The sequence below is a fragment of the Chaetomium tenue genome (assembly GCF_020726465.1).
Source record: "Chaetomium tenue strain MPI-SDFR-AT-0079 chromosome Unknown F5144scaffold_3, whole genome shotgun sequence".
Taxonomy (NCBI): Eukaryota; Fungi; Ascomycota; class Sordariomycetes; order Sordariales; family Chaetomiaceae; genus Chaetomium; species Chaetomium tenue.
In genome coordinates this window covers 3,064,383-3,091,411 of record NW_027117331.1, presented here as the reverse complement: position 1 = coordinate 3,091,411, position 27,029 = coordinate 3,064,383, and the positions used below count along the sequence as shown (strand labels likewise).

The window sequence follows — 27,029 nt, the reverse complement described above, 5'->3', positions numbered from 1 at the left end:
ATTAGTATAATAGTTCCTAGCTAGTTATAATTACTATGCTTATACTATCTTAAGTCCTATATTATATATAGTGAACAAATATTACCTTTATACTTTCCTACTTTCTCATCTATAATAAACCTTATAAATTTCTATTTACTATATTTACTTTTTCCTTACGTTAAGTAAGTATCTACTGTATTATATATAAGCTTTAAATATATTTTCTAACTTTAATTTATTCTAGTATTATCTATTATATTTACTAACGTGGTCCACCCCCAAGCGGCGCACACCCCAAAGCGGCGCATCTTTTTACGCGACACACCTTCCTATCTTCTACACAACTTTTCTCCCCAACCAAAACTGGCAATCCCTTCTAAAGAAAGCCAGGTAATCTTGGCGATTGAAGCCATCCGGCAAGATAAAAAGCTTAGCCGTCGGAAAGCCGCGACAATCTACAATGTGCCTGAAAGTACTCTCCGCTACAGAATGAACGGACGAACGCCAAAGCTAGAGTCGCGTCCTGCAGCTCATCGGTTGACAGCCATTGAAGAGAAGGCAGTTGTTCGATATATATTGGACCTAGATGCGCGAGGATTTCCGCCCCAATACGCTGGTGTTGAAGATATGGCCAATTTGCTACTCGCGCAACGCGACGGCGGACGTGTCGGTAAGCACTGGGCCGAAAAGTTCGTCAAGCGACAACCAAAACTCAAGACGCGTTTTAATCGCGCATACGACTTTCAAAAAGCCTTCTGCGAAGATCCAGAGCTTAGTGGTGCGTGGTTCAAGCTTGTGCACAACATGAGAGCGAAGTACGGCATCCACGACTGCGACCTCTACAACTTCGACGAGACCGGCTTCATGATGGGCGTCATCTGCGCGTCTATGGTAGTGACGCGCGCTGATCGACGTGGAAGGGGCAAAGCAGTTCAGCCTGGCAATAGGGAATGGGCAACGGCGATTGAGTGCATCAATGGCGAAGGGTGGTGCCTCCCGCCGTTTCTGATCGTGCAAGGCATGTACCACCTCGCAAACTGGTACACAGAGAGCAACCTTCCGCTCGACTGGGCTATCAAACCAACTTCCAATGGGTGGACCGACAACGAGACCGGCCTAGAATGGATCAAACACTTCGATAAGCACACAAAGTCTCGTACGAAGGGTGTGTATCGGCTGATTGTGCTTGATGGGCATGAGAGTCACCTGTCGGCCGAATTCGAAGCCTTTTGCAAGCAGAACAACATTGTCACCATCAGCCTGCCGGCTCACTCATCCCATATAACCCAGCCACTCGATGTTGGGTGTTACAGTGCCCTAAAAACGGCGTACGGTCGGCAAATCGAGCACTTCGTCAGAGCGCATATCAACCACATCACCAAGGTCGAGTTCTTCCTCGCCTTCAAAGCCGCCCACTTTTCCGCCATGACCGAGAGCAACAACAAAGGGGGTTTCAGAGGTGCAGGTCTAGTACCTTTTGACCCCGATTCAGTGATATCCAAGCTGGATGTCAAGTTACGGATGCCAACACCAACTGGTCCCCCCTCCGCCGCTGCCAATCCTTGGTCCTCCCAGACGCCACGGAACCTAACAGGGGCTGTCTCGCAATCCGAGTACATCAAAAGTCGGATTGCCCGTCACCAGGGAAGCTCGCCGACGCAAATTCTCACTGCTGTCGACCAGCTTGCGAAGGGGACGCAGGCGTTGGCGCACTCGGTTGCCCTAATGACGGGTGAGATACGTACCTTACAGAAGGCAAATGAGGCACTGAGCAAGCGGCGAAGGGCCAAAAAAACACGTGTGCGTCTTGGAGGATCACTTACTGTAGGAGATGCACGTGATCTATTAAGCCAGAGAGAGGTGCAGGAACAGGTAGAGCGTGAAACGCGGGAAAATGGTGGTCGGCGGGGTCGAACAGAGACGGCTCCACGACGTTGTAGCAAGTGTGGAAAGCCTGGGCACAATGCGCGCACGTGTCAGGGAGATGTGGTAATGTCTGATGTATATAACTCTGTATAGTTTCGGTGTATTATAGGCGTTGTGGTGGTGTAATTAATGTTTCTTGTCGTGTGGTTGTGGAAAAGTGCGCCGCTTGGGGGTGTGCGCCGCTTGGGGGTGTGCGCCGCTTGGGGGTGGACCACGTTAGTATATTTTTCTTAAGTGAAACTCTTAAAATTTGGAAAAGCAGTGAGCTAGCTTTTGTTAGTACTTGAAATGCCGTTGTATACCAAGCTAGGTTTCTGAACCGCAACCCCACCCACCATGTGGGGCAGGCATGGAATGAGCAAAGCAATCTTCTTGTCGCGTACCTTATGCCTGCTCCTTGCTTTCTTTGGGCTTGCTCACCACCAGGCGCATTTAGACACCTCTGATAATGCCAGATAAGACGCTGAAGGTTGTCACCTATGCTGCCGGTGCGTCTCTAGCGGCAATCACCCTCGTTTATGTTTTCGCACCGACGTATTTCCTTGATGGCGACGCTTCGACCTCCGGCAGCGCCGCATTCTCAACGCGAAAAAAAGGCGTTGTCGGGCTCTCAAACCCCGCGAACGACTGTTTTATCAACTCGGTACTACAGGCTCTCGCGGGCCTTGGTGATCTTCGACTTTACCTGATACGAGAAATACATCGCCGCAGCCTCGACGACCAATCCGTATACGCCCAGCTCGTCCCAGCCGACATATTGGCGCAGATCGAGGATGAAAAGGCCCTGCCGCGCTTTGGCAAGGATATACCGAATTGGAAGCTAGACGGGTTGCAGAGAGGCAGTGTCACCAGGGGCCTGAAGGAAATTTTGGATGCGTTAAACGAACGACCGATTCACAAAAAAACCATATCCGCCGCACGCTTCGTGAAGGTTCTGGAGGAGGCTTTCCGGCAGCGTATTAGCCGGCAGCAGCAAGACGCCCAGGAGTTCTTGCAGGTAGTGGCCGAGAGACTCTGTGATGAATACCATGCGGGACGCAGGGCGCGGTGGCTTGCCAGACACGCAGCAGCTCTGGATGGCGAGCCGTCCATGGCGCGGGCAGCCGTCGCTGAGATATTGGACTCAGGGATGCCTCAATTACTTGGTCATGCAAGCCAAGGAGGCTTGCCGGTTCTGGAGCCATTAGTTGGGGCGCCTAAGAACGAGGTGGAAGGTGACAATGGCCGAGAAGAAGGCACAGATACCGAAGAAGAGGAAGAAGGATTCCCTTTGGAGGGCAGGTTCGAATCACAAATCCAGTGCTTAACCTGCGGGTTTAAACCGCGGCCGACGGCCTCCACCTTCTGCACACTGACTCTCAATGTGCCTCGGGTTTCATCAACAACATTGGGCGCATGTTTTGACGACATGTTCAAAACTGAGTACATCGATGACTTCAAGTGTGAAAAATGCCGCCTTCTGCACGCGCTGTCTATCTTGGAGTCAGATGCGCAGCGGTCCTCATCGGAGACAGTGCGGGCGAAAGCCCAGGCAGCGGTGGAAAAGCTGAGGCACGCCATCGAAACAGATCCGGAGAAACCGCCAGAGGACGTGCAACTCCCCGACTCGCAATCCGCCCCTAAACGCAGGATCACGCGTCACATCCGCCTAACCGAATTCCCCAAGGTCCTGGCCATCCATCTGTCAAGGTCCATCTTCGACGCGGGCTACTCATCGCAAAAGAACTCGGCCAAGGTCGCATTCCCGGAACAGTTGCCATTGGGTGGTTTGCTTCAGCAACGGAAATACAAACTCCTTGGTGTCGTGACACACAAAGGGAGCCATCACAGCGGGCACTACGAGTCCTTCCGGCGCCAGAACATCTACCCACCATTTTCTAATCCGAACACGTTCCAGGCGTCGGAGGCGTACAGTAGGAGACCCAGTCCAGCACCAACGCCTCGGCTCGAGGCCGATGGCCCATTATCTGAGATACCTACCGCTCCAGCTTCGGCACAGGAGGTCTCGGCTAACGGAATCAATGTCGATGTACCCCCTTTCCCGGACCCAGGCGCGGCCGCGGCAGGGAGCTCCCGCAGTTCGTTTTCTGATAACTTGCGTAGCAAGGAAAAGCCCGCCGAGACGCGTGATCATCCAGCGTCAGCGCCTTCCGGGCGCCGTGCGCTGGCAGAAAAATCCAAGTCGCGGAAGCAGCAGGCCCGCTGGTGGCGGATTAGCGACGAAAAGATCAAAGAAGCCAGTACTCGTGACGTGCTGAACATGCAACGCGAGGTGTATTTGCTTTTCTACGAGATCGAACTACAGCCTCCTCTATGAGGGGAGAAGCTGGATCTAGACTATGTACACAAGAACCTATAGAGTTTTGATAAGGGTGTTCCCCTAGCGAGATCCGCGTACGATAGAGACAAAATAATGTAGCCACCGAACTGACAATGTGATGCTCGCCACCTGCTCGTGATTGCGGTACCATTCTGTCTTTTCTATTTAGCACAGTTGGAAAAGATAATACGGCCAAAGAAGCATCTACGATTAACCCAGAGGCGGTCTAGTACTAGGGTGGGTGGAAATGCTTGCCGATCGGGGAGCGCCGGTGGGACATAAATTGCTAGTCATCACACACTCTATCTAGCATCACCGCGATGATCACCTATTCGATGTTTGTCTGTCCTATACAGTACTAAGGAGGACCCGTGACCATAACGGAGGCCCTTCATTGCCCTAGCAGCTCTTTCGCCATCTTTTCGGCTTCCTCCTCACTCAACGAAGGTTCACTGTGCGCCACTTTAGATTTCGCAGCGTCAAACCGCCAGAGGCCGCCAGTCTTGTCTGCATCGCCATTTTCGGGCAGGCCCGCGGCGGGACCCAGGCTCGTCAAAATCGAATCAGTACTATCCTCTTGCGCGGAGAAATAGCGCCGTTGCCAGATGCGCCCTTCAGCCTTTTCCTTGGCCCTCATCTCACGCTGCGCATTCTCGATTTTCCCCTTCTCGACGCTGACAGTGTCAAGGTCGCCCTTGGCAATTCCAGCTGCCACTTTAGACCAGGCCCGTCTAGATTCCAGCGGATGTTGTTTCTCGAGGGGAGCAATAATGAGCTCGCTAAGCGGAGACGGGTCCCAGTTCCCGATAAGGTTATCTTTGCTGTTGTGCTTGGCGGGGCCGGAATGGATCTCGAAGGACTTTGTCCATTGCCCGGAGACGTTGAAAAGAACATCCTTCTCCTTTCCGGTGGTATACAGATTGGCTGTGAACGAGTTCTTCTTGCCGGACAGCCACCCCTTTCCGCTATACTCGATCTTTGCAGTGAAGCCGGTAGACGAAGTAATGTAGGAGCTGCCATCTAGTTCCACGAAGGGCGAACCAAAGATAAGACCCTCGATGTGAAGAGACGGCAGGGTGATCAGAAAAGTGTCGGGTTCCGCGGAGGACGGTACGGGGACTGTGAGCAGCGCATGGCCGATCTGCTTGATGTTGATCGTTTTGGAAAAAGATGCTTTCTGGGCGTTGTAACCCTCGAGTCGGACGCCGCTAGGAAGGTTGGTGATGTTGTATGCAGTTGCCGGCGGATGATGGCTATCGTATAGAGAAGCGACCGGGGGTCAGCAGAGCTACCAAACGCCGCCAACGGCAGCGATGCACTCACCTAACTTGCTCACTGACCAACTCCGTGGTCCCGGCGCTGTCCTCCCATTTGCCTAGAAATAGCTCGCCCAGAAAAGGGTTGAGCGGCTTCTTCTCGTTGCCATATTGCTCGCTTCGACTGGCGTATTGCTGCTTTAGCGTGGTCAAGAACCACTTCAGCACCAAGAGCGCCCGCTTAGCGGCGTCGGGTTCCTGCGCAGGCGCAGCAAAGACGGAGGGATGCTCGCACCAGTACGAGCTGAACTCCGTCAAGCTCGTGGACGAAAGGATGAAGGGCGGTGCGGTAAGGCTCGAGAGATCGCCGTTGAAGGACGCAATCGACTAGTTAACCCAGTCTTCAGTTAGCAAATGGGAATCGCATATAGTCACGCTGGCCTGGGCTGTAACGCTGCGACAGCCGACAGCCGACAGCCTTATTTAGCCCGCAAGAAGTATTGGAAGCCTCAAACCTTGAGAAAAGCGCCCCAGCTAGCTCCGACACCGCCGGCCTGCTGCGTTGGTGTTGCGGACTCCATGTGGGGTGAAGTCGGGCACCGCGTAGTTCGTATTCTAGATATAGAAACACGAATCCAAGGGAATATGGATCAAGTAGGCGGTAGCCGTAGGGAGTTGCGCAAAACGGACCCAACCCAACACGTGGGGTGAACAGGAGCACAAGAGTCTACTGTGTAGGTGATATTGAAATGAGGGCTGGAATTTGGTTGCAAGGGGGTGCAAGTGGGACGTGTGGGTTTGACTTAGGTAGGTAGGTGCTTAACTAGCACGTTGGCGGGCTTGGGAGTTTTGGCTTGGGACGAAATCTGGGCACGCTGGGCTGAGGCTGAGTGGGGCCGGCCACTGGCGACGCTTGAAAGTCGTCCGCCAAAACCCGCTTGGGCAGGTCCGACAGCTTTATTTGTAGGCAGTTGGATGGGCCATCGGTTTTTCGGTAGATGAACATTTACATGGAACCATGAGAGGATGTCCGCTACATACCTGGGTTTGCAGATAACTGAGGTACCATCCATTTCAATCATGGCCTATGCAAACCCACCCATTCATTAACTGGAATATTCAGATCTTCCTCGCTGGGGTGTATCTTCTTGTACACCCTTCGACCATGGCCATATCGGTCGCACAATGTACACAAACTGTCACTGGATGTTACTTCTGTATAAAACACAGATCGCTTAGACTGGAGCCTGTGTCGGCTTGTCCTGGACCTCAGCCGCCCACCACTTGGGAAAGTCGACCACCTTCCTGCCGCGCCGCGCTGCCTCGGCACAGAACACCATAGCGTGGCTGCGAATAACCTCTTCTAGTGTGCAACCAACGAGTTCTCTCTGTGCTCTATCGGTAGACCAGCCGTGGTTCTTGACCTTGTCAACAGCGAGCACAAACTGACGGGTAAGACCAATGTCCCCCCCGCCATGACTGTGACCCTCGACTTTGGGACGATGGACGGTTGTCCGGCCGGTGCGAAAATCCTCGACGGTGATGGTGGTTGAATCCGCGAATATCTCACCATCGACGCCGTATAAGTGAGTGTACCGGTCGCAAATCTTCTTCGTGTGGGCGACCATGTGGAAAACTGCGGTCTTCGCCTTGCGGCCGCTCGTCTCAAGGTTCCCGGGCAGTGGGTCATCATCCCAATTGAGTGTGACCACTTGTTCGTCACACACGTCGTTGTCGCTTTCGTATACACACCTCCCAAACCAATTTCGTCGAGCGACTTCTGGCTCCGGTGTCTTGGCGTCGTAGTCCTTAGCCAGCTCGGTGAGCATGGCATCTCGGGCCTCCGCCTGGCTCCCATAGGACTCGATGTCGGGGAGCACTATGCTCACCGGCCACCTCTTATTGCCTGACTCAACACCCGCCAGTTCCGGGCCGACATATATCTTCTTAGCTGAATACTTACAATTACTCTCGGCGGGGCATGAGAGACAGTTCGTGGCGGCACCCGCTTCGGTTGGCTTCCGGCCTCGCCTGAAATACTGGAGCGAGCCGGTGCTGGTGACGGTGGACGGCAGATGAGGCGGCGGGCAATCCTCAGCGGAGCAGTCTGCGGGCGAGCACAGCAACCAAAGTAGAACGTCTATGTCGTGACAGCTCTTGGTGAGCAGACTCGGCGCTGATGTGCTCTCGCGGCGCCTGGAAACGTCATCAGCAGAACTCAGGCAAGGACTCGAGACTTGAGACATGTCTTCCCCCCGGGTCGCGAGCCAACCATCACACGGTTATGGGTGTCAGACTGGTGCGGGAAGTTAAGAGCTTTCCATATGATGCCACGTACCAATTCCCACGGACATAGCTGTGGGCAAAGTGCCACCACCCAACGGGCTCGGTGTGCACGACAGACAGAATATCGCCGATAACGCGGTCCTGAATAACAAGCTTGCGGAGCATCATGTTGTGCGGGCTATATCGCAGCACATGTCCGATAGAAAATACGGCCTGTTCCCCCCCAGAGACCTTGTTGGATTCCAAGGCCGCGTACATGTCGACGCAATCACGGAGATTGGTTGCTAGCGGCTTCTCGCACATGATGTGCAGTCCTCCAAGGCTTGCCAGCGCGACAACCACTTCCCGGTGCATCTCATCCAACACGCAAACGAAGACAGCGTCGACGCCAGGAGGAACATCCACCGCGCCGCTCCCAGCCCGGGCCCGGCGCTGTGTCTCATAGACAATGAAGTCACGCCAGTCGATAAAGGCGGCACCCTCGGGCGGTGAGCCCTGAGGACCCCATATCATGGTCTCGCCAAAATGATTTCTCTTGTAATCGTCTGGTTCAGCGACAGCGACGACCACGCCATTAGTTGACGATGCCACGGCGCTGGCGTAAGTCCGCCCTCGCGACCCCGCCCCGATGATTAGAATGCGCGGCGGGCTCGGGTGAGTGAGAATAGTCTGTATGTGCTCCTTAGAGCCTGACATCTTGTATAGTTACCGCGAGGGCGGAGGAGGAAAGTTGTTGGGCAGTTAGAGGAGGAAACAAACGAGCAGCAGGTGGTGTTGCTGAGACACCCATCCCAGAAGAGGGGTTGGTGTTCGCATGAACCCCGAGACGGCGCTTGAGATCGGCTTTCTCGAACTAGGAGTGCTGGCTGTGTTGCGATTGGATGCGCACCTGGACCGGTGTCCTACCTAGTCAAGCCAGTGAGCTTAAAGCTGAAAGTCAGCCTACTTCTCAGGCAGGTAAACTTAAGGTCAAAAAATAAGTACTTACTCACATCTTGGCACCCACCTATATAATAAACCACCTACATTCGAATACAAATAACTCAGTGGAAACAAGGCCAATTTGCAAAATAAATTCATCAGATTATAGCTATTATACAGGGCTTCAATATTTGGTATACCAACCCTTAACCTTCCACACCGCAGCCAGCCGACGGGGCATTAAATCGATAAGCCCTATCAATAAGGCTCTGGGGTACCCTCTCCTATATAACCTTGTCACGGTCATGGCCGCATGAAGGGCCATGGGAATGCGCGGGGAGCATTCCCAGCCAGTCGCTAAGATAACCAATTAGATAGGGATCACGATTAAGGCAGGCTTGGCATCGTGATCCAGTCGTACGGATCACCAGGATCGAGACGTGATCCAGGTGAGCCAACACCAAGGATCACTTAGAGAAGATGGTGATCCAGATAGTATATAGTCACTCGTTCTGGAGAGCTCTGGGAGTTCTCCAGTTAGCAATCACAACTACAGTTCGCTACAAGCTCACAAGCCTACTGTTGAGACAAGTCTATTGTTGTGCACCCTTTGGCTGCACCGAACCTAAGCATCCTCGAGAGATTACCTTCAACGAAGCTGAACCCTAACAGGATAGAATCCTGAAGTAGGTTCGTCACACGTTGCTAACTCCCTTTAACTCTGTTATAGTTCAGGATTGAAGGTAAAACGGCACCATGGCCACCCCCGCGCCCACTACCGAACAGATGCGGGAAGCCATCGAGGAAATCGCAGCCCGAGTCGCTGTGACTGAGACCAAACTCGCTGCAACCGAAACCAAACTCGCCACGGCTAAGAACGAGCTCACGGCGACCAAGAACGACAACGCGGCACTGAAGGTCCGACTCGAGGCAACCGAGGCTCGCGCCAAAGAGCCAACCAAGGATAGAGTCAAACTCGAACAACCCGAGAAGTACGGAGGAGACAGAGAGGCGCTGCCCGGATGGATCACGGCGATGCGCAACTACATCGACCACAACTCCCACCAGTTCACCACTGAGGCATCTAAGACCAGATACGCCGCCACCCGACTCAAGGACACGGCACTCAGGTGGTTCTCAGGAGCGCTGGAGGACTATCTCGGGAACGCAGAACATCAGCCCTTCACCAGACGGGTTTTCGAGGACCACGCCGAGTTCGAGACCGAGATTCAGAAGGTGTTCGGAGACAAGAATGAGAAGTTGCACGCGCAGGAACGGCTCAGCAAGCTACGACAAACCAAGTCTGCGATGGCATACGCCGCCGTATTTCGACAAGACTCCATGAAGGCAGAAATCAACGACGAGGGGCTCAAGAAGATGTTCTATGACGGCCTGAAAGGAGGACGTCAAGGACGAGTTGTACCAGAAGGACGAAGTCGACACGCTGGATGCATACATCGCCCTGGCCATCAAGATCGACGAACGCCAGTACGCCCGCAAGCAACAAAGGAAGGGCGCGAAGACGTATCACGCGGACAGCCACAAGGCCAACGACAAAAAAAAGCGACAGCACAAGAGCACTTCTTATGGCACGCACCCAGGGGCCATGGACATCGACGCTGCCCAGACGCAATGGGCAGGAAAGAAGGGTGGCGCCAAGGACAAATCAGGCATCACTTGTTACAACTGCGGCAAGAAGGGCCACTTCAAAACGTGACTGCCGCAGCAAGAAGGAATGGCGACCGGTTCCAGGGAAGAAAGCCGCCACCATCGACGAGCTCAAGAAGGAAGTCCGATTCCGAGAAGTCGCGGCGGCCAGCTACACGCAGGACGACCTTGAGATCGACATCGAGCAAACCCTCGAGCGAGTCGACGAATCAACGGACTCGGATGAGGAAATTCCCGAGGAAGACGTCGACCGGATCCCTGAGCACGAGTATGCGCTCTACTTGTGGCACGACGAGAGGGGAGAAGTCGCACCTCCGCCTCACATCGCAGTAACCACAGACAATTGGGGACTCAACCTAGTCCAGGAGGACAACGGACTCTGGCGCACCAGGAGGGATGCAACGGAAATCCCAGGCTCCAATCTAACTTTTCTGCGAGACCGAGTCCTGGATCTGCGAGAAAGGGTATTTCAGCTCGAGGAAGAAAAGAAAGAACTCGAAGCAACCCTCGAAAGGAGGAACGCCGAGCATCAGCGCCTCCTTGCGGAAGTAGACATGCTCAAGGGCGAGGCACTGTCGACTACGCAAAAACAGCAACAGACGGGGGAAGCCCTCGACAGAATGTTCCAAGAAGTGCAAGAGCTGCACGACGACGTCCAGCAAACCAACGGAGGAAGCGTAACGGATCACCTCCCCTGGGACGGACCATCGTCAGACCTCGGCGAGATCCACGTGGACAGGGTCTGCTTCCCACGCTACGCCTACCGAGAAGCACAGGAACAAAGGAGAGCCCAAGAGGACGACGCCCAGGATTGGGACGACTACTGGTCCCGGCATCAGTACCTCAGCAGAGGGAAACCAACCTCAGACCTAGAAACAACAGGACTGAGAGGGGTGAACGGGAGATTCCAACTTATGAAGGAAGACCACCCGCGGATGAACCCCAACAGAAGGGACCACGCCCACCTACCATGGTTCCAGTGTGTAGCACACGAATGTCGCTACCACTTCCAGACCAAATTCCAGTCGAACCACTGGCCCGTCAGGCCACAAAACGAACGCGGCGAACCAACGCCCACGACTTGGGTCTACGACCACGGGAGTGCACCCGCAGCACTGCTCTGGAAAATGGACATGATCCCAGACGGCAGGCTCAGGATCAGTCCTAAGAACGCCTGGCCGGAAGGATGCAACGACTCCCGCTGGACGAGTCACTGCGAACAGACGGACTGCTTAGTGCACGCAGACGCCAAACTAGAGGAACATGCGCAATCACGGGCGCAACGCGATCGACCTCGACCTACGCGAGCGCAACGACGCGAGAACAGACAGCCAGCGGAGCCGCAGGTGATACAATGGCTCCAGGAACACCAAACGATCGATGCCGCAAGCCAAGGTGCGGACAGGGACGCCTCGACACACCGTGAGAGCTTGGGAAACGGCTCAGGGCCCTCCGAGGGGCCCGACGATCTCTAACTCCAGAACAACGGAAACAGGCTGCGCAGTACAGGAAGAACTGGCGCAAGCAAAAGTCTTACATCGATCTCCCAGCAGACGAATACGAAGTAGCTGCTGCACGAAGTACCAAGCCAGACAACAGGCTCTGGATCACAGCGCGGTGGGGGAAATTTGAGGCCCTCGCGTTGGTGGATGGGGGAGCGCAGATGAATCTTATCTCGCCCACATTTGTGAATCAACTCAGAATCCCATGGAGGATCAAGAAAAAAGAATACATCGTCAAGGGACCATTCGACACACAATGGGCACGACGAGAGACAGAACCACTCGACATGGAGGTGGTAGGAAAAACCACCCAAGTGGTATTCGACATCGTGGACATGGGACCAGAGAAAGACATGATTCTCGGACGCCCATGGCACAAGGACTACGACCCAGACATCAGTTGGAAGGGAGATGGCCATCTGCGACCGCGAGAACCGCGGGAGCATCCAACCGACTTGATGGGAGAACGCGCAGAGCAGGAGCCACGGATGAGCAGAGGGTCAGGACGAACCCCCTCTACGGGCCCACCGCAGGAAGCAGCAAGTGCAGAAGAACGCACTCTGGAATCCGGAAGAAGCGGCACACGACACCAAAAGCAGACACGGGAGAAACAAAGCATCGCCGTAGTCTCAGTCAACGAGCAAGGGAAGCTCAAACACGAAACATGGGTCAGTCGACGTGAAGCGGCAAGCATTGAGCTGCCAGCGCAAGAAATCAAGATACTCGAAGCATCATTCATCGAGTCAGGAAGCAAGTTTGCGTACTATGAAGGCGCACCAAAAAATACAACAACGGGGAAGATCCCAGACGACTACAAGGGGCACCCGGCATTCACAGCAAAGCATCTTACAGGGCTACCTGATCACGGACCTTGGGACCACGAGATCAAACTCAAGGAAGGAGCCCAGTTGAAGTTCTTCAAGGTGTACCACACCAACGAGAAGCAAGACGCAGAGTTGAGGAGTTATCTCGAAAAGAACCTCGAGATCGGACACATCAGACCATCGACATCTCCAGCAGGCTACCCAGTCCTCTTCGTTCCAAAAAAGGATGGAAAGCTCAGGATGTGTGTAGACTACCGACAGTTGAACAACGAGACGGTGAAGAACCGCTACCCACTGCCACTGATCGCGAGGCTTCGAGATCAGCTGTCAGGGGCACAATACTACACTCGCCTCGACCTTCCAACTGCCTACGCCCACATCCGCATCAAGAAAGGAGATGAATGGAAGACGGCTTTCCGAACACCCTACGGGCACTACGAGTACCTCGTCATGCCATTCGGATTAACCAACGCACCAGCGACATTTCAAGCCGCCATCGACCACGCAATTCGACATTGCCTCGATAAATTCGCAGTCTGTTATTTGGATGACATTCTCATCTACTCCAAGACACTCGAAGAACATAAGGAACACGTGCGGCAGGTGCTGGATGCCCTGCACGAGCACAAGTTGTCAGTCAACAAGGACAAGAGCGAGTTTCATGTCAAAAAGACAGTGTTTCTGGGTTACGAGATCTCCCCAGGATGGGTCAAGATCGAACCCGAGAAATTGGAGGCTGTCAGGACGTGGCCCACGCCAACAAATGCCACAGAAGTCAGAGGATTCATCGGATTCGCCAACTTTGTCAGGATGTTCATCAAAAACTTTGGCGACACCGCGAGACCCCTACACGAACTCACGAAGAAGGATGCCACATTCCAGTGGAAGCAGGAGCACGGGCAGGCTTTCCAACGAATCCGCGACGCGATAATCGCCGATCCAGTGCTCATGCTGCCTGACCCCAGCACACCGTTCGAAGTCGAAGCCGACGCCTCGGACTTCGCGATCGGAGGACAGCTCGGTCAGAGGGACAAGGACGGCAAGCTTCATCCAGTTGCGTTCTTCTCCAAGAAACTCGAAGGACCAAGGCTCAACTACCCGATCCACGACAAGGAACTTCTTGCAATCATCGAAGCATTTCAGGAATGGAGACCATACCTCAGCGGCACAACACACGAAGTTCAGGTGTACACGGACCACAAGAACTTACGATACTTCACCACCACAAAGGTGCTGAACGGACGACAAACTCGATGGGCAGAATTCCTGTCCGAATTCAACTTCACGATCCACTACAAGAAAGGCTCAGAGAACGCACGAGCGGACGCCTTAAGTAGGAGAGCGGATCACCACGACAACACATCCGAAGCCTCACCACCATTGCTACATCAACAGACAGACGGATCGCTACGGCACGCTTCCCAACCGACTGAAGACTATGAGATCGCAGCGCTTCAGCAGCAGTCGGAAGATCCCGAAGCCAGACCTCTGCAACCGTTTGTAGAATGTTGTGCGGTCTTCAGGGAACAACGATTGGAACGGAACTTCCAAGGAACCATCGCAGACGACAAGCGCGATGCATGGCAAGAAGAGCCAGAATCCAAGGTCGCGGGATTGCGACTTGAAGGAACAAAACTCTGGTACCACGACAAGGCCTACGTCAGGCCCAGCGACCAGAAAGAACTCATTCGGAAGATCCACGAGTCAAGACTCGGAGGACACATGGGAATCAGCAAGACAATTGCGAAGATCAAGCAGAATTACGACTTCCCAGGAATCAAGCAAGCGACAGAAGAAGTCCTGGCGGAATGCGATCTCTGCGGACGAAGCAAACCAGGGCGACACAAGCCGTACGGGCTATTGCAACCATTGCCAGTTGCAGAACGACCATGGAGCTCGGTGACGATGGACTTCATCACCAAGCTGCCACCATCGAAAGACTCAGTAACGGGAGTGGGATACGACAGCATCCTCACAATGGTGGACAGACTCACCAAGTGGAGCTACTTCCTTCCCTACAAGGAGTCATGGTCGGCAGAACAACTCGCAGACGTGATCTACCGCAACGTTACCTCGGTCCACGGATGGCCGGAGGAATGGATCACGGACAGAGACACAAAGTTCGCATCGAAGATTTGGCAAGCCCTGATGACGAAGTTGGGTACGAGGAGTAAGCTTTCGACTGCTTATCACCCACAGACGGACGGACAAACGGAGCGACTCAACCAGATCGTCGAACAATACCTGAGAGTGTATGTCAACTTTCAGCAGGATGACTGGGTCGAGCTGCTGCCAACAGCGCAACTCGCCTACAACACCACCGTCACGGAGACCACGAAGGTCACGCCATTCTTCGCGAACTACGATTACGAAGCAGATTTGCGACAAGGGCCCGATGTTTCGGTGCCCAGAGCGGCAGTCAAGGCCGACAGAATGAGCTCGCTGCATGCGATGCTCAAGAAAGAGCTCGAGTTCGTAAGGACACGAATGAAGAAGTTCTACGACAAGAACAGGCTCGAGGGACCTCGCCTAGAAGAGGGGGGCAAAGTTTACCTCATTTCTCGAAATCTTCGCACGAAGCGACCAAGCAGGAAGCTCGATTTTCGCAAAATCGGACCATTCAAGATCGACAAAAAGGTTTCGGAGAACAATTACGCACTCGCGTTACCCTCAACAATGCGACTACGGACCAACGTCTTCCACATCTCGCTTCTGGAACCAGCGCCGAAGAGCGCACGACTCGACAAGGACGCCGAGGCAGAAGACGAAGAAGAGGAATGGGACGTTGAGGAAGTTCTAGACTCACGCATCACGAAAGGACAGATGGAGTACTTGGTCAAGTGGCTGGACTTCGGCCCAGAAGACAATTCATGGCAACCAGCTACGAATCTCAACTGCCCCGAGAAACTTCAGGAGTTCCACCAGAGGAACCCGGATCGACCAAAGGAAACCCCGCGGACAGGTCGACCCCGGCGAGGAAGGGGTCACCCGAAGAAAAACTAGGACAATCAGCATGAGGACCCGGAAGGACGAGGAGGGAGGCGCACTCTAAACCCCAGGAAGGATCGAGGGGAGGCCCGTCAGGAACCGAGTCCGACGAAGGAGCGGCAACTCGGGCTGTAGCACTTGCCGCCCCCTCCGCCTCCTCCCGCTCCAACTCGGAGATATCCCGCACCTTGCGGGACATCGCCCGCTTCACGCGCTCTTCCAAAGAACGGGACTGGCTCTCAAGACGAAGCAACTTAGCCAAAGTCTCTTGCTTCTCGCGATCCAATCTTTCCTTTTCCGAGATAAAAGAACGAACTAAGAACGTCAGCATCAACACACACAAAAAAAAAAAAAGAGGAATCAGGAACACGCACACGTCGCTGGGTCGATACCCCAAACGTCGCATGAAGCACAGTTCGCACGATTGCAAGGACCGCAGCGTTTGGAGGAACTAATCGCCGTACAATCCAGGCCTTTTTCAAGGCAGCGGGAACATTTAGGCATGGGGATTCCAAGCGCAGAGGAATTGGCGACAAGGCGGTGCCGACGTTGAGTACTGGTCGCGGAATCGCTTTTCCTTTTGTACACCCGATTAGACATGCCGACAAGCGATAGGAGGGAAGGATGACCCACCGACGGAAAGAAGGAGTTGGCGCTATTTCAACAAGCGACCACGAGGAACAGGTCGTTGGGACGTCGACCCAAGGAGGAGGGGCATCGTGTCACGAATTGAGACCAACTGAGGGGCGCGGGTCGCCCCGTAGCCAATCGCTTAGGTAACCAACCAGGAATAGGCTCTGTCAGGCTCTCTCAGAGCCTGAGGGAGCCCGGAAGGAGAACACCAATCAGGTTATAGAACGGCTTGCTCTATTGACATCACAGGGAGCCCGGCTCCCTGGCGCTCTGAGGGAGCCTCAGAGAGCCACAAGATGTAGTCAGTATATAGTCACTCGTTCTGGAGAGCTCTGGGAGTTCTCCAGTTAGCAATCACAACTACAGTTCGCTACAAGCTCACAAGCCTACTGTTGAGACAAGTCTATTGTTGTGCACCCTTTGGCTGCACCGAACCTAAGCATCCTCGAGAGATTACCTTCAACGAAGCTGAACCCTAACAGGATAGGATCCTGAAGTAGGTTCGTCACATGTTATAAATTTAGCCATTTTGAACGAAGTTTGAAATGGTGGTAGTTATTGTAAAAAGGTAGTTGTAGGTTGCAAATGTGGGTGCAAGGCAGAAATTTAAAAAGGTGGGGGGAGTGAGTACTTATTTTTTGACCCTGATTTTAGGTACCAAGGCATGAAAACGGAACATACTGTGTATACTTCGTGCTGTGTATACGTAAAAAAGTTATAATTGGTCGCATCCATGGCCCCACGGTGTGGGTCATGTTCTCGTACGGTGCGTCGTTATTACGGAAAGCCCCATACGCAGTAGTAGTCTTTTATCTATCGGGCGACGACGGACCTTAACAAACTCAACCTGCAAGCTCGGGTACTAGTATATTCTCAATCCTACCGCCGTGATGTCTAACCACGCCACCTCGGCCGCACACTTGACTCAGCGACATGTTCCGCTAGTTTGGATTGACTGTGAGGTGCGGAGCTGTCCCTGCTCTTCCCTCTTGAGTAGCGACTTTAACTTGTTGTTTTAGATGACGGGTCTTGACCCAGAAACGGATGCCATCATTGAGATATATTGCATTATTACCGATGGTCAACTAGAGCTGCTCGACGAGTCCGGGTGGGGCACTGTCGTACACCAGTCAAGAGAGAGGATGGGCATGATGGATGAGTGGTGCACCCGTGTCCGTATGTCACGTTCCATGTTGTTTTTTGTTTCAGGACTAGGCACCTCCCTTTTCCACCCCGCCCGGGTTTCTTCGTCGCCCATGGGAAGAAGCGGATGGGGAACGGCTGCTAAAAAGAGTGTGGTAGATGGCGAGAGTGGGCTCACTGCGGCCGTCATCCAGTCAACCGTGACACCTCAGCAGGCAGCGGATGGCCTTCTGGCTTACATACAAAAATATATCCCGGAAAAAGGTCTAGCGATTCTCTCGGGGAACAGCGTGCACGCCGACCAGGCATTTCTCAAAAAGGGCCCGTACAGGAAGGTACTCGATCACCTACATTACCGTATGCTGGATGTCAGCAGCATCAAGGAGGCCGCACGGAGATGGTGGTAAGTGGACCGGACTTTTTTGGCCTGCCACCAGCCCTGGCTTTATGCCAACCTCGATGCCTACCAGCTTCGAGTCAGTGGCTGCGGCAGGCTTCCTCCTCTTTCACATCGCCAATCACTGACTACGTTCGAATAGTCCGCAGGTTGCCTTGGCAGTGCCTCGTAAAAAGGGTACACACAAGGCAAAGGACGACATACTCGAGAGCATTGAAGAGGCTAAGTATTACAGGTCGGCCATTTTCCAGCCTGCTGGGCCCTGAGCCGGCCGCTGCTCTCTATGCCGGCATTGGGGGATAGCACGGAATCTACGGACAAAGCATGGCTTAAACCCGCCGCCTGTATCAGGCCAGTTGCCCCAGTTCAACAATATACCTACTACGTCTTCACATCAGGCTCGTCCCGACCGATGAACTCCTTGAACTTGAGGAGCTCCGTCGCCATTTTGATCTCAGGCCCGAGGTAGTCCTGGGCATCCATGTCATAGGTGGCCGGGTCGCTGCTGTGCTGTTCGATATACAGACGGATCGTGGCGCCCGACGAACCAGTCCCCGAAAGTCGAACAACGATCCTGCTGCCGGAAGAAAAGCAGGTGTATAGGCCCTGGTTTGACGAAACGGAACCGTCTAGGTCGGTGTAGGAAAAGTTGCCAGCTCCGGTCACAGTGCGGTCTAGGAAGAGAGTAGGCACGTCAGCTGAAAGTCGATAGAACCAACCATGCACATTAGGTGGGATTTGTACGTACCCCCAACTTTGCTGCCGACGAAGGTAGGGTCGGCAACCAGGTCCTTGAGAACCCCGACCACCTTGTTGGCGCCGTCCGCGTCGACGTCTTCATAGTCATAACGGGTGAAAAAGGTACGGCCATATTCGGTCCAGAAGTCCTTCTGGATTTGCTTGATACTCGGTGCAACACCAGGGTTCGCCACACCAAGACCAGCGATGATGTTAAGCCAGGCCACAATTGCCCAGAGACCATCCTTCTCCCGAATATGGTTGCTTCCGGTCCCAAACGACTCCTCGCCGCAGATGGACAACTTGTCGGCGTCGAACAAGGCACAGAAGAACTTCCACCCCGTGGGTACCTCGTAGCAGTCGAGGCCCTGTTTCTTCGCCACTAGATCGACTGCCCCGGATGTGGGCATGCTGCGGGCCAACCCGTAGACCCCATTCCGTTTGAAATACGGGATCAGCTTGGCATGGTGAGCAATGATGGCCAGACTGTCGCCGGGGGAGACGAAGGCGCCGGCACCGTAGATCATGTTCCGGTCACCGTCTCCGTCCGAGGCAGCGCCGAAAGGAACCTGTTTTTTCTCAACAACCTCGACGAGCTCATGCGCGTAAGTCAAATTGGGGTCCGGGTGGCCGCCGTTAAAATCAGGCGACGGCTCACAGTTCTGGGTGGACTCGGGGCCGAGGCCAAGCTCCTGCTCAAAGATCGCTTTACCATACGGCCCGGTGACGCCAGAGAGGCCATCGAAAAGGACCTTGAAGTCGTTATGCGTTGCAAAAAACTTCTTGATCAGATCAAAGTCGAAGATGTCCTTCAGCATCTCCATGTAATCGGCCGTGCTATCGACCACTTCGACCTCGAGATCCCCGTACGTCCTGGTGCCCACTGTGGATATGTCAACATCGGAGATGCTGGCGATCTTGTACGATGTCAGCGTCTTGGAAGTCTCGAAGATCTTGTTCGTCACCGACTCGGGCGCGGGCCCGCCATGCGCAAGGTTGTACTTGATGCCGAAGTCGTTCTGGGGCCCTGCACCCGTAGATTAGGTAACTGCACACCGAACGCGACGAGCGGCCACTTACCGCCGGGGTTGTGGCTGGCAGTCAGGAGGATGCCACCGGTAGCCTTGCGCTTGCGAATAATGTGGCTGGCGGCTGGCGTCGACAAGATGCCATCCTGACCGATCAGAAGCTTCTTAACGCCATATGCCGCACCCATCTTGGCGATCAACTGGATCACCTCGGGGTTCCAGAATCGCCCATCGCCGCCAATGACGAGAGAGGCACCTTCGGAAAGCTTGTGAGTTTCTCCGTGTCCCGTAATACCAGTACTGGCGGTTGGCACGACCTGTCATGGATCTCACCTTCAGCGCCCTCTGGAATGGACAGTAGGATGCTTGCGACAAAAGACTCGCTATAGTTCGGCTTTTGGAAAACCGTAACCTTCTTGCGCAGGCCAGAGCTATTGAGCGTTCGGACGTGTCAGTAATGATGCATCTCGCAAACGCATCTTGGGGGAAGCTCTGGCGGGGTGGTGTGGGTGCGGGGGCGGGGGCGGGGTCATCAGTGACGTACGTGCCAGGTTTTTGATCCGTGAAGGGCGTGAAATCGACGGTCTTGACATCCATCTTTGTTTTGGTATGCTGGTTGAGGAGGAGCTGTTTGTTGTTTACCGCTGTCGGAGAGGTGGCTAGCGGAGTGGTGGGAGCAGTTGGGGACAGGAGCTCGAGACAGTGGCTGTTTTTGCAGTTGGTGGTGGGGGGGGGGGCGGCGTAGCTTAAAACCATCAAGCAGGTGCCTTGCCTGGCCTGATGATAGGTCAAGGTACCGTACCGATGCGGATAGAAATCGGATGGTATTGGACCCTCGAGAGGCCCTCAGCTGGCCCCACTGCTGCTCCATTCTTTGACAACATTGAAGTTCTTCCCTTCCATGGGGTGGCCAGGTGGCGTGGACCGCGGCACCGTTGTTTCCTTGATGATGGGGGATACGCGAGACTTGGGTTTTTATTGGCAGATCCGGATCCATCAATGCAGGTTGTGGTGCCGCATCCCGCACTCGATCCTCCAACCTTGGGTTGTTGGGCTGGTTTTACTAGTGCGTTTCCTGGGTACGGAAGAAAGATGGTGTCCCAACATAGTCAATTGGCATGGGCAATGGGGCCGAGAGGGCATTGTCAAACAGGGTTCAGTTCACGGGACGGTAAAGGACTGGTTAGCATGTGCGTCCATAGACGAAGGACTCGTGATGTCATCCTTGAAGCTTTAACTGGTACTGGTTTATATTGTCTCGGATACACGCACAGAACGTTACACGCATATTATCCCTCTATCGCACCTCGGCAAATCATTCACTACGCGCTCTGTGGGTAAGAATTGGCTGAAGTAGGGTGGACCAGCAAGTGTTCCTTGGAGGCTACCTTCGGAGAGTTCCTATACTGCAAGTCTCGACGCCTGTATATAGTCTTCGGGCACGGGGACAGGCTGGGGGTAGGGGGCGAGCGGGTTTACGCCGAAGAACTGGCGACGGGTTCATTCTCAGACGTTTCTGAGGCGATTGTCTTGACAGAGAACAGCTCTTTAAATCGTTTGGCCGCTAAGGCCGGTGGGAGTCAGTACCATCAACGGCAGCCATGGGCCGGCTCGAAGGGGATGTTGCCAGAAGCACCCTCCTGGGTCGGGCGGCTGGGCATTACATACCTTCCTCCCGGTCAAAATGTATCTCGAATGCTCCAGATTTGTTTTGGCGCATATGTTCCTGCCGGTATGTGTTGCAAAACACGTAAAGCTGGATGTCTTTAAGCCAGACTCTGTGCCGAGAGCGGCGGCTGAGCCATGTTGAGGATTGGGACTGGTGTGTGACTGGTGGATATGCCACGGTTAGCATTTGGGATCAGATGTTGGGGACGACAGCTCGGTCAGTGAAGCAAAGGGGTACCGGGAATAACCAACCGAAGGCGGTCCACACAGGGCATTGCCTGAGCTCGCCTTCCCAGACCGCGGCGTGCAGTCGTAGGCCCCGTGATTGCATGTCTTCGTAGACAATCAGTGAGTGTTTGAAGCCGTCGTCGATAATTTGGCTAGCCATATTCGCCGTTAGATCCCAAGTCCGGGTCATATAGAGTATCAGGGGCATACGCTTGGAACAACCGCTTCTCCCGGCGCAGTTGGAACTCATTTGGGTGGATTTGAACGGTCAATAAATTGCGAGCCTTGAGGGCGACGAAGGTGCAGTAGAACAATATCATCTCTAGCCTTGATCAGCAAGCGATACGAATGAGCATCGCGCCCCTTGGGTTTAAGCTACTCACCTTCCCAGGTTAGGAAATACAGTGCCACCCAAAGCTTGCTACATTGCTCAGAGCGACTCCACCTCTTCAGTTGCAGAGCACTTCCTTCGCGCTCGATACAAAGCTCATGGGCACCAAACATGGAGTACCACGGGGTGTTGTCCTGCATGGTCCTCATCAAGAAGTACGGGCACTGGTCGACGGAGCTCAAGAAGACGACGATGGATATCGTGTCATTGTCAAAAGGTCTGTTGTTGCACAAGTCTGTTAGATACTGTGACCCGTCCGGCGTAGGCCGGCTATGTTGTCGGACAATCGGGCGTCGAGCCGGGTATTGTGCCGTGCGCCTTGGAGTTACCAAGGAAACTTACCGCCGGAATAGAACCGTAGAGTCTTGTGGTATGGTTAAGTGGCCCCATGCATAGAATGGACCGTAAGATTTGCACCTGGGGGGAGTTCAGCAAGACTCATCGGCAGGGGCCCAGAGTTGAGTTTGGACCGGCAATACTCACGGTTTTCGGTGTTTCAATGCCGTCCGGGATGGGAGGGGGAGAGAAAAGATCTGCTCCGCCCAATGCGAATTCTGCCCCCGGGTTAGAGAACGCAGACATGCAACACGGCGCTAGAAAGTACGAACGCGGTCTTGTGTAACTGCAAGGGACATCAGGTTCTGGCGGACTAGAGTGCCTGTCTGTGGCGCAGGTGGGGCTGTGAGGGATGTGTCGAGTCAATGGATATGTTCTTCGACATAACGACGAGCTGCAACACCCACGTATTCCCCTTTGCTCACGTAGCGTAACGATTCGCGTGCGGAGGGTCTCAAGCGTGTTGAGGTCGAAGCTCGGAGACCTGGTCTTTGGTTAGGAAAAGGCCGGAAACTCGGCATGGCCGGAGGGGTGAATGAGCCTATGCAATACCTTATGAGCAGCTGCTTTAGCAGCGACAGGAAGTGGTTGTAAAGAACGAATCGCTGTGGCAACGGGAGGCCAGCAGCCTCCTCCGTCATTTTGTTGTACATCTTGCGCCATCTTATCTCTCTAGAGAGGGTTTTATCCTCGTAGTGGGTTGTGATGTCTTTCAGAGTCCGTGATAGGCAAGGTAGTAAAACGTTTAGGTAGCTGGTCATAAAAGGAACCCGCGTGATGTGCATTTGAGAGTGGTCGGCAATGCCACGTAGGAGCCTGCTAGAACCCCGAATTTCCTCGGCCAGGGCTATGAGATGGCTGTGAAACGATTCCGAAAGCGCTGCTCGTAGTTGATCAAGACCCCGAGCGGCGACCTCAGCCTGGTCGGCCTCGCGGCAGCAACCCAAGAGGAGATGTGTCTCGACGGGAATATTGACCGGGCCCGGTTGCTCCATGTTGGCGCGCCTTTCCGTGCGAAGGGCCAAGTTAGTGGCCAACTGCTGTGTCGTGTTTGAAAGCCCGAAATACGAGTCTCATCGATTGTGCCGACACATCGCCAAGGTATAACACCATGGTTCTGCCGTACGGCCGGTTGTTTCTTGTAATGCTGTTCTTGGGATGATTGATTCGTGGATGAACGTTGCGGGGGCCTATATGTTTTGACGGGTGCCGTACCTTGGTAGATAACAGAGACTAGTCCAACATGGCCACTATAGAGTGTTGGGGCCCCGAGAAGTCAAGAGACGCGGTTTCGTCGGTCTTCGCGGGAGACGACAAGGGAGGGGAAAATGGTGGAAGAAGGCCGAACGAGAAACTTAACCATCGGCCCAATCCCCGCTCGAGCGCCGGTGACGAGACACCAGAGGCCCACTTCCTGCGATGCGACAGCCACTTGACGATGGCGGGTAGGTCAAGATGACGGGTTCGAGACAAAGGTGTGTTTGACCGTCTGTTACAATGCGTGAGGGCAAAGGAAGATTGGGCATCTCGGCACCACAAGCGGCCTGTTACGGTCTTCGGGGACAGCACACCCTTGCGATGCGTCGCACCTCGTAGCCGACGGAATGGAGCCTACGAATCACCGCGGGACGCAAAATCAACGTCATGCGGAACGTCGAATCGAAGATGCAGCGACGCAGCGGCCATGCGTCGCGGCTGGGGAGTCAGAGGCTGCCACGAAGCCGGCCCAATTGTATAAGCTGCAGAGCGCGCCAGAGCTCCGCATGCGGATCGTGTTGCACTTAGTTCCGGGGATGTCTCCCAAGGGTGACGGGACCAATCGGCATGTGGCCCCACGCCTTAAGAGACTGAAGTCGCTGGGCCTTGTGTTGTTGCCACCACTCATATCGCACTTGGAGGCCGTTTCTGACCATGCCGTCGGCGGCGTGGGGAAATGGATACCTAGTGTAAAAGGATGGGCATTTCCGCGAGCCCGGTTGTGAAACACACATGGGTTAAGAAGCTCAGCTAATTTTTTGGGGGGGGGCGGGGGTGACGATGACGAAGGTCGGCGAGGCAAGTTGCGGGCAACGCATGTCGCTTGTCCAAGGGAGATGGTGAGATAACAAGCGAGAGGATATGTTGCTTCGACTGAACTAGTGCGCAGGAGCCGCACTGACGACCACATGGCTAGATGTGGGAGGAGATTGCCAATTCGCAGCCAATTTGTTGGCAGGCTGCATGAGAAAGTTAGGGAAGCACAAATGCGCCCCCACCAGACGTCACATGGTCCCGGGTGTACCTGAAAGTGTGAAAGGTCTTTGTTATACATGTCGTCGGGCCCAGCGCTGCACCCTCGTCTGGAATGGATCGATCTCACCCACCCCAAAGGAATCCTGTCTTCCAGTTTCCATAGTTCATAGTTACCCTCTCGCAGATCATGCCAGAAAAAAAAAAGAGAAGCACTGAAAGCCCATTGCCGTGCCCCAAGCAACACCGCCCATCCCAAAAAATACAAGAAAGAAAGGCTTCGTGCGGACGGGGCTGACCTGCTTGATTGAAGAACGTCTACCAAGACCGGCTACCCCAAGCGCAATAGAGAGCAAAGCACGATCAGGAGGACTCTTCCTCATCGGCCTGAGCTTGCTTGACACAGAATTAGACGGCGGGCACTTCACACTTCCGGGAGAAATCGGACACTTACGTTGTACGCCTGTTTCTCATCCTCGTACCGCTTCTTATCGGCGGCCGCCTTGGCCTCATAGGGTGCGCGCTGCTTGTCGCTCAAGGCCTTCCACCGCTCACCAAGGATCTTGCCAACCTGGCCAAACGAGACGCCAGGGTTCTCCTCGCGCACATTGTCGCGCTGCTCGTTGGCAAAGAACATGTACGCAGAGAGGCCCCTCTTGGGTGCGTTGGGGTCTATGGTGATCAGTTAGCTCTTCATAAACTTCGAAGCAATTGGGATAGGACAAAAACCCCTTACCCTTCTTCGCACGAGTCCTCTTTTCGACCTTGCCGGACTTGCTCTTAGCTGCCTTCGGCATAGTGGCTGCGTGGAGAACTAGAACAATTAGTAAATAGCCATCAGAGATTGGTGTGCAGGTGATTGATGGGTAGTGAGGGAACGTGGAGTGTCGCGCCGGCGTGGTTTCGCGCCACCCAATTTCGCAGACCTCGGGGAATTGGGGGAGGGGCAGCCGGTCCGGCGCGTAGCGCGTCTGGTCCCATGTGCGCGGCGCGACATGCTTGGCGCGACCAACCCACAGAACTCTGTCGGATTGGTGGCAACGGAGATGTGATAAAGTATTGCGAAGCTCAAAACCGGTCAATAGCGATTGAAATACGTACTTTAGAATTGAATCGGCAGGGGAAAAGAAGACGGGTTGTGCAGGTCTGTTGAGCCCTGCGTCTGGGGTTAGCAAACGCGGTGTTGATTGTTTTGATTGTGAGATGCGTGGGCTTGTTGGCGTTGTGGAGGACAGAAGATGCGCTTGCAGACACGGGAGGGCAGTTTTGGGTGGAGGAAGCAGAGGCAAGAGCATAAGCGCTGCGTGCGCGGCGATGGCAGCAACCTGGGAAGAGCTTGGATCGCAGGGCGACTGGGGAAAATGCACCCAATGGAAAAGCGCGACGCCAATGAGGAGCCAGGGAAGTACTTGGAGGAAGGCTGAGATTTGCGGAGAGGGGAGGTACTCACTGCGAGTTGGGTATGTGGAGGTCAACTGAGGCGTTGTGCTGTGGGAGTTTGTATGGGAGAAGAGGAGGGAGATTTTGAGAGGGGAGGGGGGACGCCGGTGCTCCTATTTTACTATGGGCGGCTGATTGAGTGAGGGAAGCGGGGGACCCTCCTTCCTGCCATAATAAAAAGGGCTGCAGCACGGGCTGATTTTTTGGCCCGATTTTGGGGAGGGGCGAGGCACCCCTTCATCTCTCCTTGCCCGGTCCTGGGCTTCAGCGCGTCCACAACTCCTGAGCACAGACCAGTTGGAGGTATCGGATACATGAGTCCCTGGACAGCCGGACTGTGCGTTACTGTACCTTGTACCTGGCGAGCTGCCAAAGCCAGCGCCCGCTTGCATCGTTTAAAACAGACCTTCCGGCCTTTCTCAGTGCTGCAAGGGCCAAACATACTCCAACCCCCCAATGGGATCCTTTATTGGGTCGACGCAGAATGTTGTGGGCGCATGAAAAAGGTGAGGAGGCGTTGCTTGTCAAACTCTGTTTTTGTGTCGCTTCCTTCGCGTTCTCACGAACCAAAGAGACACTGGAAGGTATGATCATAAACGAACCTTCATCCTCATCCGTTGAAGACCGAAGCCGAGTCCCCTTCGTCCCCTGGGCGGAACATCCATTGCTTGGTCTCCTTGGCTGGTTTAATGCCGGCGAGGGTGAACAGACCCTCGGTGGACAGATGGTAGGTAGTAAGGTAGGTATTTATTCAGTTATCCCGCAGAACTGAAGTAGCGGCAGTTCTGCGCAATCATGGAGTTGTCAGAAAAATTGTTGACTCTTGGTCGAGATTGAGGCATTGGTCGACTCTGCCATGTCTTCCACTCTTGCAATGGCATCAGAGCCAGCAAAGATTGAGCGAGCTTACCGAGTACAGTGAGAGGCACTAAAATTCGTTGCTCGCCAAGTACCACATACAACCATCAGTCTGGGCACGTCCCTCCGTCCCTCCCTCCCTTCCTCGGAATCCATGGTTGGTCAATCACACCGTATCTTTCTGCGCACAAAATGCCACGCTCGAAGCGCGGAACCCGCTCCCCTATCTTTCCTCTGGCGTTTGCCGGTTCCCTATTCGTACATTGC

The 27,029-nt window shown here is 54.2% G+C and overlaps 8 protein-coding genes across 8 annotated transcripts; 2 read left to right on the top strand and 6 right to left on the bottom strand.

The window, feature by feature from the left end:
* Positions 1-2,176: 2,176 nt before the first annotated feature.
* On the top strand, positions 2,177-4,529 carry F5144DRAFT_193951 (uncharacterized protein). The gene has a single exon (XM_066782843.1). The coding sequence runs from the start codon at positions 2,357-2,359 to the stop codon at positions 4,223-4,225; it is 1,869 nt and encodes a 622-aa protein (XP_066645050.1). The 5' UTR covers positions 2,177-2,356; the 3' UTR covers positions 4,226-4,529.
* Positions 4,423-6,184, bottom strand: F5144DRAFT_193944 (uncharacterized protein). Its single transcript, XM_066782842.1, has 3 exons — positions 6,000-6,184; positions 5,552-5,871; positions 4,423-5,481 (listed from the first exon to the last, which is right to left on the bottom strand). The coding sequence occupies exons 1-3, from the start codon at positions 6,063-6,065 to the stop codon at positions 4,620-4,622; spliced, it is 1,248 nt and encodes a 415-aa protein (XP_066645049.1). The 5' UTR covers positions 6,066-6,184; the 3' UTR covers positions 4,423-4,619.
* Positions 6,185-6,406: 222 nt separating this feature from the next.
* F5144DRAFT_568627 (uncharacterized protein) lies at positions 6,407-8,716 on the bottom strand. The gene is made up of 2 exons (XM_066788655.1): positions 7,823-8,716; positions 6,407-7,680 (listed from the first exon to the last, which is right to left on the bottom strand). The coding sequence occupies exons 1-2, from the start codon at positions 8,464-8,466 to the stop codon at positions 6,720-6,722; spliced, it is 1,605 nt and encodes a 534-aa protein (XP_066645048.1). The 5' UTR covers positions 8,467-8,716; the 3' UTR covers positions 6,407-6,719.
* Positions 8,717-17,012: 8,296 nt separating this feature from the next.
* F5144DRAFT_193847 (ribonuclease H-like domain-containing protein) lies at positions 17,013-18,257 on the top strand. Its single transcript, XM_066782841.1, has 4 exons — positions 17,013-17,268; positions 17,326-17,482; positions 17,609-17,849; positions 17,989-18,257. The coding sequence occupies exons 1-4, from the start codon at positions 17,197-17,199 to the stop codon at positions 18,110-18,112; spliced, it is 594 nt and encodes a 197-aa protein (XP_066645047.1). The 5' UTR covers positions 17,013-17,196; the 3' UTR covers positions 18,113-18,257.
* Positions 18,228-20,209, bottom strand: F5144DRAFT_488305 (uncharacterized protein; the record flags this gene model as incomplete). The annotated part of the gene is made up of 5 exons (XM_066785653.1): positions 18,228-18,520; positions 18,595-19,611; positions 19,665-19,868; positions 19,946-20,043; positions 20,157-20,209. 5 exons carry the CDS (start codon positions 20,207-20,209, stop codon positions 18,228-18,230), a joined length of 1,665 nt encoding a protein of 554 aa, XP_066645046.1.
* Positions 20,210-20,727: 518 nt separating this feature from the next.
* On the bottom strand, positions 20,728-23,320 carry F5144DRAFT_193253 (uncharacterized protein). Its single transcript, XM_066782835.1, has 10 exons — positions 22,788-23,320; positions 22,643-22,719; positions 22,508-22,578; positions 22,383-22,453; positions 22,242-22,316; positions 21,892-22,118; positions 21,719-21,830; positions 21,533-21,660; positions 21,281-21,442; positions 20,728-21,176 (listed from the first exon to the last, which is right to left on the bottom strand). The coding sequence occupies exons 1-10, from the start codon at positions 23,228-23,230 to the stop codon at positions 21,088-21,090; spliced, it is 1,455 nt and encodes a 484-aa protein (XP_066645045.1). The 5' UTR covers positions 23,231-23,320; the 3' UTR covers positions 20,728-21,087.
* A 272-nt stretch (positions 23,321-23,592) lies between these two features.
* Positions 23,593-24,827, bottom strand: F5144DRAFT_193833 (uncharacterized protein). The gene has a single exon (XM_066782840.1). It carries the CDS (start codon positions 24,544-24,546, stop codon positions 23,878-23,880), a length of 669 nt encoding a protein of 222 aa, XP_066645044.1. The 5' UTR covers positions 24,547-24,827; the 3' UTR covers positions 23,593-23,877.
* Positions 24,687-25,597, bottom strand: F5144DRAFT_193630 (high mobility group box domain-containing protein). The gene is made up of 4 exons (XM_066782838.1): positions 25,482-25,597; positions 25,201-25,278; positions 24,919-25,136; positions 24,687-24,860 (listed from the first exon to the last, which is right to left on the bottom strand). The coding sequence occupies exons 2-4, from the start codon at positions 25,259-25,261 to the stop codon at positions 24,828-24,830; spliced, it is 312 nt and encodes a 103-aa protein (XP_066645043.1). The 5' UTR covers positions 25,262-25,278; positions 25,482-25,597; the 3' UTR covers positions 24,687-24,827.
* Positions 25,598-27,029: the final 1,432 nt, after the last annotated feature.

Excerpts from the sequence above, each read along its gene's own strand:
- F5144DRAFT_193833 (XM_066782840.1), bottom strand. The coding sequence starts at position 24,546 with ATGTATAACAAAGACCTTTCACACTTTCAGGTACACCCGGGACCATGT.
- F5144DRAFT_193847 (XM_066782841.1), top strand. The coding sequence starts at position 17,197 with ATGTCTAACCACGCCACCTCGGCCGCACACTTGACTCAGCGACATGTT. Across the intron at positions 17,483-17,608 it reads TGAGTGGTGCACCCGTGTCC|ATGGCGAGAGTGGGCTCACT; the intron begins GTATGTCACGTT and ends AGAGTGTGGTAG. Across the intron at positions 17,850-17,988 it reads AAGGAGGCCGCACGGAGATG|TCCGCAGGTTGCCTTGGCAG; the intron begins GTGGTAAGTGGA and ends ACGTTCGAATAG.
- F5144DRAFT_193253 (XM_066782835.1), bottom strand. The coding sequence starts at position 23,230 with ATGGAGCAACCGGGCCCGGTCAATATTCCCGTCGAGACACATCTCCTC. Across the intron at positions 21,661-21,718 it reads GAGAAGCGGTTGTTCCAAGC|CCAAATTATCGACGACGGCT; the intron begins GTATGCCCCTGA and ends GAATATGGCTAG. Across the intron at positions 21,443-21,532 it reads CCCTGTGTGGACCGCCTTCG|TCACACACCAGTCCCAATCC; the intron begins GTTGGTTATTCC and ends CATATCCACCAG.
- F5144DRAFT_568627 (XM_066788655.1), bottom strand. The coding sequence starts at position 8,466 with ATGTCAGGCTCTAAGGAGCACATACAGACTATTCTCACTCACCCGAGC. Across the intron at positions 7,681-7,822 it reads AGCTATGTCCGTGGGAATTG|GCGCCGCGAGAGCACATCAG; the intron begins GTACGTGGCATC and ends TGACGTTTCCAG.
- F5144DRAFT_193951 (XM_066782843.1), top strand. The coding sequence starts at position 2,357 with ATGCCAGATAAGACGCTGAAGGTTGTCACCTATGCTGCCGGTGCGTCT.
- F5144DRAFT_193630 (XM_066782838.1), bottom strand. The coding sequence starts at position 25,261 with ATGCCGAAGGCAGCTAAGAGCAAGTCCGGCAAGGTCGAAAAGAGGACT. Across the intron at positions 25,137-25,200 it reads GAGGACTCGTGCGAAGAAGG|ACCCCAACGCACCCAAGAGG; the intron begins GTAAGGGGTTTT and ends TGATCACCATAG. Across the intron at positions 24,861-24,918 it reads ATGAGAAACAGGCGTACAAC|CAAGCTCAGGCCGATGAGGA; the intron begins GTAAGTGTCCGA and ends TTCTGTGTCAAG.
- F5144DRAFT_193944 (XM_066782842.1), bottom strand. The coding sequence starts at position 6,065 with ATGGAGTCCGCAACACCAACGCAGCAGGCCGGCGGTGTCGGAGCTAGC. Across the intron at positions 5,872-5,999 it reads GCTGGGGCGCTTTTCTCAAG|TCGATTGCGTCCTTCAACGG; the intron begins GTTTGAGGCTTC and ends TGGGTTAACTAG. Across the intron at positions 5,482-5,551 it reads TTGGTCAGTGAGCAAGTTAG|CCATCATCCGCCGGCAACTG; the intron begins GTGAGTGCATCG and ends TCTATACGATAG.